At 40.3% G+C, this 19,705-nt stretch overlaps 2 protein-coding genes across 2 annotated transcripts in view; both read right to left on the bottom strand.

Annotated features, from left to right (window-relative positions):
* The window catches only part of LOC121680343 (atrial natriuretic peptide receptor 2), a 48,160-nt gene extending 29,482 nt beyond the window's left edge, over positions 1–18,678 (bottom strand). Inside the window, exons 1-6 of the mRNA XM_042059678.1 lie at positions 17,699–18,678; positions 10,927–11,114; positions 8,925–9,038; positions 8,395–8,530; positions 4,938–5,032; positions 2,531–2,654 (exon numbers count right to left, since the gene is read on the bottom strand). Of these exons, the coding sequence (XP_041915612.1) occupies positions 2,531–2,654; positions 4,938–5,032; positions 8,395–8,530; positions 8,925–9,038; positions 10,927–11,114; positions 17,699–18,398 (1,357 nt within the window). The 5' untranslated portion in view covers positions 18,399–18,678. The remainder of the gene's footprint in view (positions 1–2,530; positions 2,655–4,937; positions 5,033–8,394; positions 8,531–8,924; positions 9,039–10,926; positions 11,115–17,698) is intronic.
* Positions 18,679–19,639: 961 nt separating this feature from the next.
* The window catches only part of anapc2 (anaphase promoting complex subunit 2), a 9,345-nt gene continuing 9,279 nt past the window's right edge, over positions 19,640–19,705 (bottom strand). Inside the window, exon 14 of the mRNA XM_042059685.1 lies at positions 19,640–19,705. This exon is cut by the window's right edge and continues 318 nt beyond it. The gene's annotated coding sequence lies outside the window, so the exon portion shown is untranslated.

Here is a 19,705-nt window from a genome sequence, read left to right on the forward strand (position 1 = left end):
ATAAGAAATACTAAATTCTATGTCAGCACAGTGAATTGTGTTTGGTTGCATTTGCTGAACCTAAGGCACAGGGAATCTTTAACAGAAATACCATGAAGAAGCACAGCAGTACTACCTTGATCTAAGGTGAATCTCTTACTCACATCCACACATAAAAGCCTTTGCGCAGGGTGATAAAAAGTGGGATGAAGTGTCATTATGACTAGTATAAGGCAATCTACTGTCAAGACACGGTTCATAAATACAACTGATCTTATTCTTCCACCCTTGAGTAAGCCAGATGCACAGCAAAATGTATGTACGTGTCAAAACAAGTGAGTCAAGCCATAAAAGCCAAATGATTTGTGCTGCTTTAGTGTCTGGTTGGGACAGAGACAGAAACTCTGAAATGTTAAGACCCAAAGACATACACTAATGGTAACCAGGGTTAACCAGACTAACCAATTACTAGTGCGTATCACACTTACAGAAGGAGGCATCTTGACAACAGACATTTACAAAAGATCAGCTCTACAAATAATTACACTAGCCAGTGTACAGAAGCTCAGCACAGGAGTTAAGGTAAAGATAAAAGCCGGTGTGGTGGCAGTGATTAGGATTGTGTCTGACTACAAGTGAATGAGCACATTTGGGAAACTAACTGGGACTGGTTAACCCTGTCTCTATTTAGAGAATCACTCTTAGAATTCTCACAGCATTCTTACAAAGGAAAATGTCTCTGCCTCCAGAAAACTCAACTGTTTTAACCTGATAACTACCAATCAAATTACTTTACAGCTATGAGAATTATGCAAAACAAAACTGAACCGTAAACCAAAACATGTGTTACTTTCCAAAACAACAGAGGCACTTCGTCAAGACTTAATGATTTTAGCTTCAAAATAAACTAACAGCCCAATTGTTATTGTGCTAGGAATGTCAAGGCCAAAAGTTTGTTTCCAAGGGAACCCACACACACACAGAGACAAACTGATAAAGGTTTCCTGCACTGTTCATGTTCTGAATATCAGCAAAGTAAACAGCTGCAAAAAAAACTTAATTCAATGCTAAATATTCTTCTTATGGGAACTCAATGTTACGTACAAGGTAGTTGAGCCTGTTTTGCCTTCTATTGTTTATGTAAATAATACAGAAGCTACAATGTTGGCACAGGATATAGCCTATGTTATATATATAATCCTAAATGAATGGGCTTCTACGGGGGTTAGCGAAGAGATGGGTACACCAGCCTCCATTGGTGTTTCAACTTTCGCCTGCACCCTTGAGCAACACCTGCAAATGTACCACGGAGTATTAGGGCCACACATGAAGAAAAAAAATATTTCTGCCATGACGAGATTAAACTCGAGTCGACATGTCGACATGAAACTTGAAATTTCGAGACTAAAGTTGAAATGTCATGTCGACTTTAATCTGGACATATCGACTTTAAAGTTGACATGTCAAAATTAAACTTGACATTTCGAGAATAGAGTTGAAATATCATGTCGACTTTAATCTCAACGTGTCGACTTTAAACTCGAAATATAGTTTAAACATACAGTTTAAGCTATGTACACTTCCCACAACTCCAATATTTGACAAAAGTGTACAAAGCTTAAACTGTTTTTATTGCGGTTATGGAAATATCATACACTATGCCATTTATATAGCTAGAATAATACATGTTTCCAATAACATAATGTTTAGAAACTATAGTAGTACAACATGTCAAGATGAAATGTCGAGATTAAAGTCAATATGATATCTCAACTTTATTCTCTAAATGTCGACACATCGAGATTAAAGTCAACATGATATTTCAACTTTATTCTCGAAAATGTCGACTTTAAAGTCATCATGTCGAGTTTAATCCCGTCATGGCAAAAATATATTTTTTTTCTTCATGTGTGGCCCTAATTATTGTCAGTTTGTAAAGTTTAGGCGAAGTAGGAAGTTAAGTTAGGAATCTCTGATCAATGTGATTGGTAAGGCTGGACCAATGATTTCAAAGTTAGTGCCCGTCGTGATGCAAGTGTTGCAAACGTTTCCCAATCGAGAACTGCCAGACTCTTTACTTTGTGAAGCAAGAGATGCCATACAGAAACAAAAAAAGATAAGTAGGCCTACATCACAAAAGCCAGATCTTACAAACTGCACTAACATTAAACCAATAGTTTGATTTTAATGAATAAATGAATATGATCACAGTATATAATTATCATAGGTATCTATTATATCTGAATATACCTGAATATCTGAATCACATTAAAGGCATAGTACTTGATTATAAACCAATGCACTTTCTGTCAGATGTAGCTTTCTGTGTGTTCCTCTGTGATGTTTGTAACCCAGCCAATCAACAACAAGGGATCATTGTTTGCTTCAGAAACATGGAAAGGGCGTGGTGCATTCTATTGGCTCTTCAGTGTAATCGAGGATTACACCTTTAACGACCTACAGCACATCCAGTGATGAACCCCCACACAAACACATACAACCCCAAGGTGAGTTGGCGCGGCTTGATTGGCACCAGGCTGTGAACACTTACCGTCATGGCATGGAGAGAACACACAGGCAGGATCATCCAGAGGTGGAATCCCTTTAGGCCAATGGATCCTTTCAGTCGCCGACCAAACCACTTCCTTATTTGTTCCATTGTAAAGAGCCACAATCTAGGAAAAAAATAGAACCCAAAGGGTCAAGTGCAAAATCAATGTGCTTTCTGGCTGTTGTGGAATTAAAATGCTTGTAGAAATTTCTGCCATGCTTGACCCAAAGAAATCTTGATCAAAGAAGCAAAAATGCACGGGGCTGCACAGAATGCTGAATGTCACAGGAGCCTTTTCATTTTTCAACAACAACAACAAAAAACTCACAGCACACTTTTAATTAGAAGCAGTGTTTCTACTCTCCCAAAAGGGATAAGGTCTTTGAATGGATGGTAATGTCAGAATATAAAAATTGAGCACGCCAATCTCACTCAGCTAATCACACTAATCTCAGACTCATGCTAATGCGCTGCATTAATAAGGGGTAAACACAAGTGACCTTTACACTCCTCCAGGTGACTGTGAATGTCACAACTACCTGGCTCAAAGTAGCTGTGACAAGACTATGACACCTCAGAAAGCCCCTGGTGAAATTAAATGAATTCACATACGTACTAAGCATCAGCACTGGCAGAGGAGGCTTTTCAACATCTGCACACAGAGATTTTGAACGAGACAGCGGCAGAGGCAGGAGCCGCATTGTTCTGCCTCTGTCTCTGCCTCTCCACACACACACACACACACACACACACACACACACACACTAGGGTTGCAAAGGGGAGGAACATTTCCGGTAAATTTCCGGAAACTTTCCATGGGAAGTTAAGCTGGGGAATTTTGGAAATATTCCAAATTGGAAAACTTTCGTGGAATTAATAGAAATTATGGGAATTAATGGGAATTTACGGGAAATTAACTGGGAATTTTGTGTAATTCATACAAACTGTTTTATATACAAACATTTGTAATAAGCAATATGATTTGTATGTTCGTATTTTCGCTTAGATTAGCATACATGCTAGCTAGCATGCTGGCGGGAATCCCATTCTCTGCCTATGGTTTACTAGCGTGCTAAACTAGAACTGCCCAAGATACACCACACCACTCAACAACAAAATCCGATTGGTTGGAACATTTTTCCCCATGCATATAAACGCACCATAGGTTTCCTTTATGTCTAGCAGCCTATGCCGATTGCTGTGTGCATGTGATTGACATATGTGCATGGTAGAAATTTGTTGTTTTAACTAATGTTAGACTGCAAGTTGTGGTTTCGTCCACCACATTTAAGTTCCCTGTTATAGACTAACTTGCCATATTAAAAATTCCCAATTTATTCCAATTAATTCCCGTTTATTCCTGTTAATTCCCATATATTCCTGTTAATTCCCATGGAAAGTTTCCAACTTTGAAAATTCCCGGAATTTTGCAACCCTAACACACACACACACACACAAAAACACAGACAGACACACACTCTTCTTCTACAAGTGTGTTTAATAAGCCAGTGTTATTCATAAGCTGAGGTCTGGCCACGCTTGAGGAGTGGACACCGGGTGAGCCACTTCAATGCCCACCCTTGTCTCCCAGAGACGTTACGAGGGATACTACACACAGGACTCCCAGCTGGAGAAAGTCAATTCACCTCAACCCCTACCCCCCCACCCCACTCCACCGAAGCCTCATGGCCCACAACCCCCATGATGAGGTTTAGAGGTCAACGTGGAACATTCCAACAAAAAAGTGTTTTGAGGTATAGGCTCCTTGGTAGCGGTTTTGTCTTGGGCTCTGCAGATTTGAATAAGGTGTCTGATTTTTTTCTTTTCTTCTTTCATTTGTTTTATTTTATGTCTTCTTTTTCATGTTTAATCAGAGACAGATGTACTCGTATGAAATTATTTTAAGTGGACATGTTAGGATGATTAAGGGAATCAGAATGCTTGGGGTTTGTAAAAAAAATGGCCCATGCACAATCAAAACAAGCTGTTCAACATTTGCTTCTAATTGTCCGCATGGCAAAGAATTAATGAGAAATAAGGTTTTAAATCTACACATCATTTGGTATGTAGAGAGACACTGCCAATGCCACAGTCACTGCAATTGTGGAAGAGCAGACATGCGGAATGAGTTACACTGTTATTCTAAATATGCAGCATTCTCTCCGTTTGTGTTTCCTAGTGATTCATTTTCCATGTTGCACAGAAAAAAAAATCCCAGTTCCTAAAATCAAAAAGAGGGATTACAGACAACTACGGCACATTCTCTGACCAGTTTTAGAAACTTAGCATTGTTGCTGCCTCTAAACATTGCGTGAGGATCAACAGGTGATAAAAGTCCTGCGAAGTTGTTTACTTTATAGATGTCCTTATCCACTGGTAAGAGGAGAAGTTAGTGAAGTTTGCTTACCCCAAACTGTCCAGTTTGTTGATTTGTCATGGCCCACAGGGTGAAGTCAGTGTTCCTGTCGTGTCTCTCGTCGGTGGTCACCAGGCCTGTGACCCCTGTAACACACAAGAGACACACAAGAGACAAGAGTGCATATCCCTGTCAAGCATTAAGCGTGAGCATCCTGCTGCTTCTGAGGTTGATCATTACCACAGACACAAAAACACCCTCTGTGATCAGAGAGGAGGTCTTTTTGTGTCTATGCTCTCAACAAGCATGGTGTATTTCTTACAGCCTTTTTTAGCAGAAGATTCACTTCTGAAGAAATTGGCCATTTTAGCAACCTTCTTCATAATGAGAGTGGGTTTCAGCGCATAAAATTAGAAACGGTATTCCCTATTGTGCCAACAAGTCTGAACTTGTTTTAATCCACAACAAGAGTAGGCTAACCAAAAAGACCTGAATCCATACAGCCGTAATCCGGCTACAGTCCCTACCAGTAGCGGCTCCTCGGTTGACAAATAGGCGGGGCAGAGTCTGATGATCAAAAAAAATTGGCATAGTTCCAGGTCACAGGCAGCTGGACGCACAAGGGCGGTCCACGGAGATTTTGTTCATTTTTACGCCGAAATCTGGGGAATGGAATCCCATAATGTTACCACTTGCGGTCAAAACACCGTTTTGTTCATGCATTATTAACGTTAGCCTAATGTTATTTTATTCATAAGAAGTGAAGTTTAACATTTTGAGATTCCAGACAAATAAAAGCTACAAGGTAGGTAGGCCTAATCAGCTCATTAGCTCAGATCAGTGGAGAACTTGGGGGAAACTCAAGAGGGAAACAAATAAACCGAGAATTCGTTGCGAAATCAAAATTCCACTGGAGCTCCAAGCGTAGGCTTCACGCCGCCTTACACCACTCAGCTCTCATAGTCAAGTTCAAGTTGTTTATTGTCATGTAGACCTACTCATAAAAGAAATTATAAGTAACGAAATTATTGTGTTTAAGAGTCAGCTTAACTTTAAAGAGTAAATTAAAAGTAGGCTATTCATTAAAAAGGTAAATATTGTGTATGGGGGGGGGGGGTATACCATGGAATGAGTGCTTGCGTGTCCACCGTGGTTTGTATAGAAATTAGGGCTGACAATCGATTAAAAAAATTAATCTAATTAATTACATACTCTGTGATTAATTAATCTAAATTAATCGCATATATATTTTTTGCTGTGAAAGTATTTACATTTTTTAAATTTAAATAAATCATTGAATAATCAGCATTAGTGACATTAAAGTTCAAAAAGTCTTGTATTATTATTTTAATAATGGCCATAATAATCTATGATATGACCTAATATGCTGAGGAAATCAATTCAAAAGTGTTTTTCACATACAAGGTATATCAGGCCACAGATATAACCTAGGGGACACAATGAAAATAAATTCACTTCCCCTAATGTCAACACTATTTCTTTGCATTGATGTGTGACTTTAAAGTTGATGAACTCCGGTGATATGCGAATTCCTTGCTGCAGACATTGCAGAGGACTTTATTTTAATCAACACTTTATTTTGTTTGTTGTTTAAAAGTAAATGTTCCAATCAATGATCTAGTCAGCACATTTTTTTCTCTCTCCTTCATTTTTTTCATAGTTACTGACTACAACGGCTCGGGGTCAAAGGTCATACGGAATCGATTCATCTGCGTTATTTTTTTTAATCAGTTATTTTTTCTCAAATTAATTAATCGAAATTAACCAGTTATTTTGACAGCCCTAATAGAAATTAATATTAAGTGACACATATACGTAAAAGGGCAGTTTTTTTATGAGCTCCTTGGGGAATGATTTGGAAAATTTGAGGAAGCTTGAACTATCAAATAGGATGGCAGCAGACAAATGGCCAGTCAATGAAAATCTGTTGGTGGCGGTAACTATGATTGTCACACACTTCATAGGCAATTTGCGCAAAGTTAGAAGCGGACCTGCGCTTATCCTGGACACCGGTATGTTTTGCACAAAGGCACGGGACATCACGTAGGCCTATCGTTCTCATGTTGGCCACAAACTTGTCTGTAACCCTGTGTGCCTCCACTGCATCAATTGCTCTTTTCTGCAGCTGTGCATAGAGCACATCTACACGGGGCATGATCTTGTAGAACAGGTCTAAAAGGAATAAAAACTCGGGATCTAAGAGCATTCGAGAAAACCCTTTAGCCTCTCTAACTGAGATTGTATCAAAATCTCCAGATGTTTCAATTATTTCGAAACACTCCAAAATAAGTTTTAAAATATTTTCGGAGATCTTGTGAAAGAAGCGGAGAAACCATAAATATCCGAGAAGAAGACACGCACTGAGGATGCTGCTGACGCAGCCTTTTCCATCACCAGGTTCAATTGATGTGCATAGCAATTAGGGTAGGCTACACGTCTTGCACTTTCTTACGCACTCCACCAGATGCTCCTCTCATGACATTAGCCCCATCAAATGTCTGTGCAATCAGCCTTACTTTATCTGTGTCACTCTCAGGTGAACAAACTCATACACGATTTCGCACTTACTACTGTAAGTCCCTACCTAAGTATAGTAAATTAGCAAGCAATACTTCATAGAAGTAAAACTACTGTATGTAAATTAGCATGAGAATCTTTACATTGAATTAGCAATTAAAATATCTATAAACATGGATCCCACATAATCATGTCAAGAAAACAGAACTACATCTGCCTTGCATTTGAAGGCATTTTCTCCCTATCAATCACACATGCTGTCCAACATCACCTTGATTCAACCCTATCATTTGTAAACACACGTCACTGAGTAGCATGTAGGGCCCTTGTTGTTCCTTCTCAACACATCCGCTCTCATCCCCCAACTCATCTGTTGTGAGGCTATAGCTGAGAGTTGTACAGCCGCTGCCTGAGCCTTTAGCACGATTCCTTTCCAGCACCATGCTACGGCAGATGGACTGTGTATCAGAAACAGATTTTCCAGAATCTTGTTGGCCTGAGATCTTTACTCCAATCACAAGGAACTATGACCTCTCTCTCTCTCTCTCTCTCTCTCTCTCTCTCTTTCTCACTCACTCCCTCTCTCTCTCTATCTACCTCTCTCTTTCTCTCTTTTTATTTTTTATTTATTATTCTCTTGCTTTTTTTCTCTCTCTCTCTCTTTTTCCCTTGCTCACTCTCACACACTCCCTCTCTCTCTATGTCTAGATAATCCAGTTGACTGACGTGTTAGGAAGCCCCTCGGCCCAAACCACCCCAAACTGAGGAGCCACTCTCTGAAACTCTCTCAAACATCACAAACGCTGGACGTCCTCCAGTGTGAACTCCCACTGGACATCACGAAACGTCTATTTAGCCGCGTGTCATTTCCCTGAGCACAGTGGATAATTTCGCCATTAGACGCACTTTAAACATTCCCTCCTGACAGTGGCGGGATCTGACTGCAAGGCTCACACGGGCGCGTACTTACCCCAGATCTGACGGTTTTGCATTTTTTCGATGATCCGAAGTCCGTCGTTCTGAGCGCCCCCTTCAGCTAGGACCTCGTCCAACGCCTTCGCATAAAGCACGAAGCCATCGTAAAAACAACCCGCGATAAAGTCTTCCTGTGGGAAAAAGGGAGAGAGATTGATTTTTAACATCACATCAAAAAAAAAACAAATTTGTCAGTTACTATTGATATCTGATTTTGATTCTGAGTAGCATCAACACCCAAACAAAAGCTGTCAGCTTGAGCACAGATCATGTTATTGAACTGTCCTTTATCATACTAGCAAAATCTTTTCTGATGCTTCCTTCATGACAGTTTTATGTTACCACCAAGTCATGGCTGTTGGTTTTTATTTTACCATTTTTCATTATTGTTTGCGGTTTCGGATGTCAATGGAAAACAGATTTATTTTATCACAGTTTTTCTCTCAGTTAAGAAACATCTTGCAGTTGACAATTGCAGAAATATTAGAGTAGCACACTTGATGCTAGATATCATTTTTAACTTACCAATGAAGGCTCCAGTTGGACATTGAAATCTTGCTTGGCTCGCTTATGGAGGTCCCTTTGGAATTGAGTGTATTCAGGATTATCCGGCTCCTTATAAGTCAAGATGAACACAGACTGCAGAGTGAGAGAGAGAGGGAGGAAGGAGATAGGAAGAAAAATGAAAGAATGAAGGAACGGAAAAGGAGAGGAAAGGTTACAACGTGAATTATGACACAACCAAATAAATCACTGCAGCATCTTAGCAATGGAGTGTCTGTGAGGATTCACAGTCGCAGGCCTACGGAACAAGATTTTTTACGACCACAAAGTTTGCAAGCAGTGTCAGATGACAAAATACCCTGAGACCTTCCTCGCCATCCAAACAGAGATAAAAATCTCCTCATTTGAAATATTGGCCTCTCAAAACTATAAACACATTATTTGAAGCGAATATTTGGAAAATGTTGAAATCATAGTTTACTTCATCAATGAAAATATAACTATGTTATGATATACTGAGAAAATAGGCCCACTATGGTCTGATGGCTGCCTGATTGTAGGCTGACTTAATAGAGGACCATCGGAAAAAAATACACTGACCAAGAGATGTTATCAATAAAGTTAACTTGGCATCAATAACACTGGCAAAACCCTTCTGAAAAGGTCATTCATTACTAAAAAAGTCAACATTATGCCCCAAATGCAAGAAGCACTAAAACCTGTTTCAGCCTGTAATTGATCTAGACTGTTGCATAATCGTCTGATTCAAAGTCTAGTGTTTCCAAAAGCTGAGGTTTGAAGAGTCTCTTTTTTTGGGTAGCGCCGCACCAGCATGACTTGACAAAGCCGCTTTGCTGAGCAAATATTTTCTGATGGGCTGATCCAGAACAGATCGCTCCTCTACCCTTTCAACCTGCGCGCCCAAACTGCTTTTTTCACTCCAGAGAACAGCAGATCCAGCTGCTCTCCCAGGAGGCGTTAATGAAAAATTCCACTCTTGATTAATCATGCAATAACGTAATTGGCATCCAACTCTGATTTTTCAACGTCACGGTGAAAGTGATATTCTTACTTCTGAATATTAAACTTGTGTTTAGTCACAAGGGTCTCGAGTAGAGTGATGAATGGTGAGATTTTCCAGATTTAAAGGCAATTAAAGTTTTGAACTGTGAGGGAAATGGATTTTCAAGGGACTTCTAAAGCTTTTAAACTCACCTTTCTGTGCTTTAGAAGGCAGTATAAAAGGGGCCTCTACAAACACTGCACTACTTTCTAATTCATATCTCGTTTAAGCACACACACACACACACCCCCCCCCCACACACACACAAACACACACACACACACACACACAAATACACACCTCATTACAGTTGCTTTTGTTGCAAACATCAAAGCGAAGGGAACGAAAAAAGTTGCTTGTTGCCCACACTGTTTGCTCTGAGCTGCTTTTTTGGTTTGTGTCACAGCCATTGCACTAAGATGTCTGCGAGTGAGCGGCAATAATGTTCAGCAACAACTTTATTTCGGTACAGTCGCTCTTATCAAAATTAAGAGGCCAATTTTGTGCAATTACTTGGACCATGTGCGAGTAATTTGTTTTTCTGTGACAAGTCCATATGAAAATGATTTATACCAGTATGGAGCCAGACATGTGATAAGGTCTAATTCTGAAATCAAATCACATCCTATGAGAGAGAGGGAGAAAGAGAGAGAGAGAGAGAGAAAGAAAACATGCAGGCACCTCACCGATGAAGTACACATTAACGTCAAAGTAAGGTAAACCCAAAACAATTCCGGTCAGACCAAATATTTAAAACCTGATGATTTAATGGCGGTTTAGGCAGTTTAGTCAGGCAGTCTGGCATTGAGGAGTCATCCATCCTCACACACTCAAGCAGCTTGAATGGAGTTCCCCTTTAATGACTAATATCTGAAAGAGCTTACCGTATAAACGGGTGAGCCGCAGTCTGCAGCATTTGAGAGTCTTTTGAGACCATAGCTGCTTTTTTAGGGTGATTACCTTGAAAGTATTGATGGGATCCGTCCACTCAGTGGAGGAATTGTTCCAGGGTATTTTTGCATCGTTTTGCAAGCTTGTGCCAAACACATCCAAATAAAAGATGGCGTAGTCCTCAGGGTGAGGTTCCTCCTCCTGAAAGAGCTTCATGATGAGGAGAAAGGTATCAAGAGGTCCACAGAGGTACACAACTGTGGAAACAGAAAGAGAGAGAGAGAGAGAGAAAGAGAAGGATAGAGAGACATATATCATTAGAATTAGAACATACAGGTGATCTTGCCTTGCAAACATCAATTGCCCCGCAGCTTTTCTTGTCAATGTAGTTCAAGGGGGGTCAATTGTTATTTGATTTTCTTGAGAGTGTATATAGCTGGGAGTCATTCATGTGATTGGCAAAAGTAATGTTATGTTCTGCTTACTGCCTGTCTAAACATGCATAAGCTACAGTACGTGCAAATGAGGGTACCATTTCCTGTACAAAAACATAGTGTCTGGGTGGTTGTCTGGACGTGGATGTGTGTGTCTGTTAGTGTGTGTGTGTGTGTGTGTGTGTGTGTGCGTGTGTGTGAGTGAGTGAGTGAGTGTGTGTCTGAACATGTACACAATCGCACACTGTTTTCGTGTTACGCCTGTGCTCCATAGGTATGTCTGTAGGCATTATTTCCGTTAGGTGTGTTTTTGTCAGCGCAGTCTCTGCCAGCTGTGGGGCTGAAGTTGGAGGGAGTCCTCCACAACACAGCCCCCACCCCAGCTTCGCCTCAGTCCCACCAACTTAACCCACCCCCACCCCCCCCAACACACACACACACACACACACTCCCTCTCTAGTTAGCAGACATTTCCTCAAGTGTGAGAGTGGAGTCTGTAGGCCAGACCGCTGCGTCGACCCCAGCACTCATCTCTTCCAACATTGCTCTCGCGGCGCCTCGTGCCAAGTAGTCCTGCTGTCTCCTGGACCGCCTCCAAAACAAATGTACAAAAAGGCAGGGAAAATGTTCTCCTGTGTTATAGAATTTATAAGAGGTTGCTGGAGCTTGGTTGACACAAAGCCCATCAAATTGTTGAGAACATTTTGTTTCACTTAGTGGCTGGTTCAGACTGCAAACAATCCATCTTGATTTTTTTTCAGTTTTTAGTTTTTCGTCTTTCATCTCACCATTTATTTATTTTTTTGAGGCAGCGCTGTGTTTCATAACCAAGAGTGCGGAATTGCTGAAGTAGTAATAGTTGTCAACTGTAATGTGAATTCCTGACAAATTTATTCCTTCCTGTGCAAAATTGTCGCCATTAAATTTCAAAGGCATTGTTGATTATTAACATTTGAACCAATGCAGCAAATACTACATCTTCCATGAGGGTCTGCATTTGCCATCAACTCATTTCATCACAGCCTTGTCTGCTAAAAAACTTCCCGTCCCACGTAAATTCCTGCAGCCCTATCTGAGAGCTATGTCATCTGGATTACCTTGCGGAAGACATTTTCTGGGCTGACGGAAGTCGAGACAGCTTTGGCCTCACAGACCCCAAAGGCTATAGAGCGCACGCTGAGATGGGGTGGGGGGTGGGCTTTTCAAAGAAGCATCTTTCCATTTAATTAAGGTTGCCTGTGAGTGTGAAATTACCTCAGGTCTATTATAGCGTGCATGCATGCGCGTGTGTGTGTGTGTGTGTGTGTGTGTTTATGTGTGTGTGTGCGCGCGTGCTCCACGGATCGCACACTGCTCACCACATCTGCTGCGGAGCTTTTAAAAACATGCAGACACACACCCCAGCGGAAAGAAAGACGAGAAGAGAAAACACAGCTTGATGCACGCTCCCACTCGGCTACTTGACATTTGCTTCCCGTAGGTCTCCAACTCACCAAGCATCCACAGCCACCAGGAGTTTATGCTCTAAGCTTCTCTAAGACTACTTTTTCTTAGACTAGTCAGTCTGTTTTGTTACAGGACTTTCCCAATATAACAATTTAGGCAACTGAGCAAGCCCAACAATAACATCTCAATTACTTATTAATTGACTTACTTATTAATTGAATAAGGGTTTTGACAGATCGACAGATCATAATGGTTAGTTCTATTCCTACTGGAAGTAACGCACAACAAACATGACCAGCGAAACCACCTTATGGAGAAGTTATCTGTTTTTAGTAATGTCTTAAACTATAGTGTATGCAGGATCCTTTTCGGCTAGGCTGACTGTTAGTCTGAGTGAGACATTATATCCGTTAAGTTAAGCTACAGGAAAAGCTTTAGCAGCTGTGGCAACAGTGACAACTACAGAGGTTATCTTAAGTTGATCTCATCATTGGATAAAAATGTGTGGAATGCCTTGCCAAAACCTGAACAAGCCCTGACAAACCATTCAACTAGTTTGACCCGGGGTCAAAGAGACAAAGTCATAATTTACACTGGAGTGGGAAGGAAGCTTTACAGCATTTCCTGATAGAACACCAATTAGTAGTGATATACAACTTGGTTTATAGCATCATTTGGGAATTTCTTTTATTACACAATTGGTATCAATTTGATTCCTGACATTAAGTTGACGTGCGAACATTTTTCTTTTCTGTTTCAAACCACATTTCTCAGCCAGCACTGAATTGTAAAATAACTCAAAGTTGAAGACACGATTTCTCTCAACTAAATCTTCATCCAACACACTAAAGAGAGGAAAATCGATCCAGGGCAGTGATATTTTCTACCATGTTATAATATTGCTATATTTATTTCTTAAATATTATGATGTTTATTTTGTTTTAGTAAATGCATCTACTCTGATAACTTCCTTCTCTTCTCTGTGGAGAGAACAAATTTACCTTGCCAAGATGGCTGCTTCCAGTATACGAAACAAAATATATGTAAGAAATAATTTGCCATGTATGGCAGAATCGAATCACAATACTTACTGTATTGTAAAATCAGAATAATATTGTATCGTGGCCCAAATATCGGAACAGTATTGTATCGTTACTAGTGGCAATTCCCATCCACTAAAGTAAACCTTCACTAGAAATGTTATAAAAGACAAAATCTATGACAAAATATATGGAAAACAAAATCTATGGACGTATGCAGTGTCCACAGTGTCATCTAAATTATCAAGCCCCTTTTGTTTGCGTTGAATGATCCTTGAAGGTTCTGTTTGATACTTTCTGATGAGGTTAGATGTGAACTAATTAGGAGACCAAATTGCCTTTGCCACCAAAGCATTCCAAGTAAGCAGGGAGTATTCCATGTTAAATGCACCCCTCGATGAACCATCGAGAGAAATGCACCCCTCGAGAGAGCTCCACAACACATAAATGCCTTTGTAGACTTGAGAGTTAAGTAGGCCTACTGCTTCTAAATAGTTGCTGAATAGACATACAAAATTACCCCGATCAGCCTAATGACCAATCATGATTTCGGAAAGGTCAGTGATAATTAGGTATAGGCCATGGACTATGCTTATGTACTCACTACTTACATTTAAAACATTGTGCTTGATGAGATCGTTCTAGCATGTATCACATGCCCATTTCCCAGACTCCCTGGTTGAGATTTGTTAGTCAAAAACCAAGAGAGAGAGTCCAAAAATCTAATGCAAGTACAGATTTAAATCAGACCTTCCTGGTCTAGTAATCAGATAAATATTAAGACAACTGTGTGTAATTAGCCGCAAGGACCTCTTTAAATATACAGAACAAGCAGAATCATTACAGTCTTTATAACTGTGTGCTTATTCACGGCTGCATTAAACTGATCATAGAAACAGCGAGAATCAACTGTGTGGTCTCAGACCACCTCATCATGAAAAAAAAACTAGCAAACTCTACAGGCTAGAGGCTAATTCCAGTCTCTGTGAGTCATTAGCAATTTGTCTTTATATCTCAAATCAAGACGTTACCGACGAACAGACTTGCTCTGTGGAAGTGGTTGAATGGTTTGCCACAACAAGGTTCCTGTTGCTTTGAATGAACATGCTGTCAAAGCACATTGCACCTTCAAAGAGGGAGGAGACAGAATACTATCTCTCCTCTCTTTCTTGCAATCTGCCCTCTCTACAGAAGGAATTAGATACAGCGAGATCCTCATGGAACACAACGGATGGACGTTAAAACAAAGAAGCCGGCATTTTAACCTTATCACCACCTCGCCAGCAAACCAAAAACAGTGAGCAATCATACCGCAACCCTAGTGTGACCCCTGAAAACACATTGCGCCGCGTCCTCTGCCAAGCAAAACATTTGGTGTGGCTTTGCACAGCAAGCTGCACTAAGTTTTGTCGAAGCATTAATTAATTCTGTCTTGGCAGCACAGCTAAGAAAAGCAAACTTTTGTTTCCCCCGGCCTGAATTACCGGCGAATAAAACGGCATTGCCTATGGCATCTCTTCCAGATAGCTTGCAGCCTACAATCAAATGCATCAATGATGATTTACATCCTCCTCTTTACAGATTATTACAGATTCGAGATTACAGATTATAGTCAGACAAAGGCCAATGCTACATTCTTTTCTCAAGAGTTTTTTGGCAATCCTTTATCTACTCAACGGTTGGAGAATCTTGTCGTCTGAAGCTTTTTAAAAACATTTTAAAGACATTCTCTAAACCATTCTTAAAAGAGATGGAGGTATACTGGCTCTATGCATTACATATCAGGGCCAAAGAGTCTATAACATTTAAAAAAAGATAAAAAATGTCATCCTGCCATCAGAATATCACAAAGCCTAGCAATGAAATATGAGCACAGCATGCACCCTCTGTTGGGTATGGCAAGAAGGATCAATGTTTGTTATTATCATGTTATAGCATGTCTTTGTTTAAGTATAATACAACCGCACAAAACACTGCAAGGAGTCATCTTAATGGAATAAAATTCACTATTTGCAGGTTCCCGCTATACACTAGACAATCACAGAGCTCTGCGGAGACTCTGACTTTAAGATAGACTGGTTCAATTCATCCACAGCATGACTACAATCTGAAATATGTGCAGGTCACGTTAGGTTGCCTATTAAGATACATCACTTCATACAGCCTATTGTTACTCTAACAGTGCATGTATACAAGACCAAGCAACTCAGAATATGGGGAATGAATAGTTTTTTCTAGAAAACCTAATAATGTAACCATGACATTTTCATCTCAAGCAAGAACATCATCATCTCAATATGTTAGTAATATAATACAAATGTTGTTCTCCAGTAGCTGTTGTTACTTTGTGCTGCTGTTGACACATCCAACAATCAGTATCTGTATGGCTACCTCTAAAATGTGTCTCAGCAGCCATTTACCTTTATAGTGTTGTGACTGATGTAGGTTTTTTTTTATAATGTTATCTGATGATGAGGTGGTATGTGCACGTACGTGCGCACGCACGTGCACACACATACGCACGCGCACACACACACACACACACACACGCACAAGCACACACACACACACACACACACACACACACACACACACACACACACACACACACACACACACACACACACACACACAGGCTACAGTTAGAACATGCCAAGATAAATGTGTTGTACAGCCGGCAAGCTTTCTCCCTCATTTAAAACTGTGCAACAGTGCAAAAAACACCACCCATTCATCCATGCCTGCTGGGGTCCATTTGAACTGTATGACCAAAACATTCCCAGACAAAGACTGCTAAACAATAGTGCCATGAGGCAGCAGATGTAAGTGATAAATAATCTAATAGCCCATCATTTTCAAAGTCAGTGTAGTATGTTATTACCATATTGTAAAAGCAACCACAATTCTTTAAAAAGGTGTGATCTGGTAAGCCTTTGGAAAGAGCAGACTTGCAAAGTTTTCACATCCTGTGGGTTATCATTAGATGCCTCAAGAGTGAGGGTGTTTGTCTGGATGTTAAGCAATGCACTCAGCTGAAATGGAAGGGATAACTTGATTCGAATTAGTCTGAATCTACATTGTGTTCATTGTGTAAATCCCTATATGATTGTAAACTGCACAAATTTAAAGGGCTGATACTCTTTGGCTGTTTTTCGTTACTGATGGGCAGCCTACAATCTGCTGCCTTAGGGTAGAATTTTATCAATATCCGAAATGCCGAAAGTTTAGGTTAACATACTTAGTATCAGGCTAACGAATTCAGACAATAGTCAACTAATTATACATAGGCTACCTCGACATAAGTTGTTATAAGATTGCGCTTACTTTGTAGCCTTCTTACTTGTTGTTATTGTGATACAAGTAACCTATCTGTTGAATTGCTATATATACCAATTGCTATACATACCCTAATAACAAAATAAGCTTAAGAATATCTTATACGTGGACAAACCTCTTACGTAGGGTAATAACTATTCCTTTCCTTTGAGGGACCGCTAAACAGCTTTACAGTATGTCATTGCCTACTGCTGAATTGACTGTTTTGATAACAGTCAGCTCAAGACCCCTTACCAGTTGTAAATAACCCAGAGGGCTGCCCTTTCCCAAAAATATATCCCTCTGACGAACACACAGGTGGTGCAGGGCTATAAACCAAAGTCTGGTCGTTTGTCCAGCCTCATTTACAGGAAGCCACAAGAGCCACCTCTCAGATGTTGTGCCATATCTGTGTGGGACAATATCTGCTGGAGTCTGCGTTTGTTTGAATGAAATCAAGCACATCGAGAGGTATGACATAGGCTATGTAAATCATGGATATGTGATCTTTTTGGCATTTTAGCAGTGTGAGGCTGTAACATACACGACGCGTGAAAACATTACATGGTGCGTAATTTGGTCACGGGAAACCATTGAGGAACTTACTTCTGGCCTTTTCTTTCATAAATTTAACGATTTCTTTATAATCGAAGTTTCCTGGTTCTTGATATGGAAATGCTTCAACAGTCACATTTAGTTCTTCGCGCAGGTTCAGGTAAATGCCCTCGCTCTGGAAGTAGTGCGGTCGATCATCACGTTTTATGTCGTAGAAAATAAGACTGGCTCTAGTGGTCCAGTTAAACTGCACGTGAAGAGAAGTGGCAAATTCTCCTATTTTTGTGGTCGTGGGTCCCATTCGAACTATTGTTTTGAACTCGTCTCCATTATCAAAACCATATGCTAGTCCTCCTGCAGTTATCAGTGGGAGTTTCCAGTGGGATGCGAACCTTCCCACTAAGGCTACGGAGTACACACACCCTGGCCCAAAGAAAGCGTCTGGTTGGTGGTAAAGTTTAGTATCCACAGCAATTATCTGGGCTCTGTTTTCTGCACAGCCACCCTCCTGGTCCTCCGTGCTAAAATTTAAGAGATTAATTGTATGTCCCTTCAGAAGTCCGTATTTCTCCATACTTTCGTGCGCCATTCGGATGGCTGGGACGACCTTCGGCAGTGCCCACGCGAAACCCATACTGTTGGGAAGGATAACTGCCACTGTGATATTAAGTCCATCTGCACGATACTTGGAGATGAATGAGCAAGAGGCTACCATAAAGAACCAATATCCGAGTTCCTTCTTGTATCCCATTGTGGCGGCAAATGTGAAAATAGTTCCAAGAGAACAAACCTTGAAACACCAGATAAGTGCTTAAGCGACTTGCAGCCTTGAAACCAAATCATATGTTTGCCTCTTTAAAACGTTGTTTAACTTAGAATAAACGTGAATTTGAGGGGGGAATTCCGTCCGTGTTGTTGCCCCTAGTCTCCAGAAGTGTCCAGAGAAATGCCACAGGAGAAATGTCCTGCTTCGCAGACTTCGGCAAATCGTGGACTGACGCGCGGCTCCTCTCTGAGCCAGAGTGTTGTGTCTGTGATAACATCCATCTAGATAACTACGACTTAAATCAGCGCAGCCCTCTGCTCAGCCCCCTACGCGTCATGTCAGCTTCCTGGACACTCGAGACAGCAGCGCCCCCTGTCGCATACTGAGGTGAATCAACCACGCTGACGATTTAAAGGTCTTAAAGGCTTTCTGGATCACATGAGAAAATTTCGTGTGCGAACCAGAGTTTTGTTTGTGCACTTGAAACTGTCTCAGAACGTTTATCAAAAACCTTATGAGTACATGGGCAAACAAATACTGGAATTTGATAGGACAATATTGACCCGGAAAAATGTTAACACTGAAAATAACATGTTAATTATGTAAATAGGCCTATAAAGGAATTGCTTGCATATACACTACTGATCAAAAACTTTACATACACTAATAGTCGAAAACTGGTCACTACTGGTTTTGAAACGCCTACTCTTTTATGGGTCTTTCTTTTTTTGACTATTAGCAAAACTTAATGAATGAACACATATGGGGTTATGTAGTAAACAAAAAGAGTAAAATAAGGCAACATATTTTATATTTTAGGTTATTCAAAGCAGCCAACTTTTGCCAACAAGTGCTCACCTATTGGAAAACTATTGGAAAACCATTTCCAGTGTCTAACTTAAGGTAGCTGAGAGAATGCCTCGAATGTAAAATATAAAACATTTACCTTTGTATTCACTTTTTTGCAAGCAATTGCTGTATAATTACAGAATGATTAACTATGATGTTGTCATCTCTCTGTGTAGGTAAATATTGTACTATCACACTCCAGCCTACATCCTCCAAGGCCAAAGTTCTTAACATTCTGACAAATTTGACAAATTCCAAATAACTGGGCCAAAGCTGTAGCACAACCAGTCACAGGGTCACCTAAATAAAACCAAGCCATACTACCAGACATGAAAGCCACACATTTGAGTAGCAAATGACAGTCCTAGAGAGTGTAGCAATGTACACATACTACATGTTTATTTGGCATGTTCATATTATAAATGTTAAGTTGGCAACTGTTG

The sequence above is a fragment of the Alosa sapidissima genome, chromosome 13, assembly GCF_018492685.1.
Source record: "Alosa sapidissima isolate fAloSap1 chromosome 13, fAloSap1.pri, whole genome shotgun sequence".
Taxonomy (NCBI): Eukaryota; Metazoa; Chordata; class Actinopteri; order Clupeiformes; family Clupeidae; genus Alosa; species Alosa sapidissima.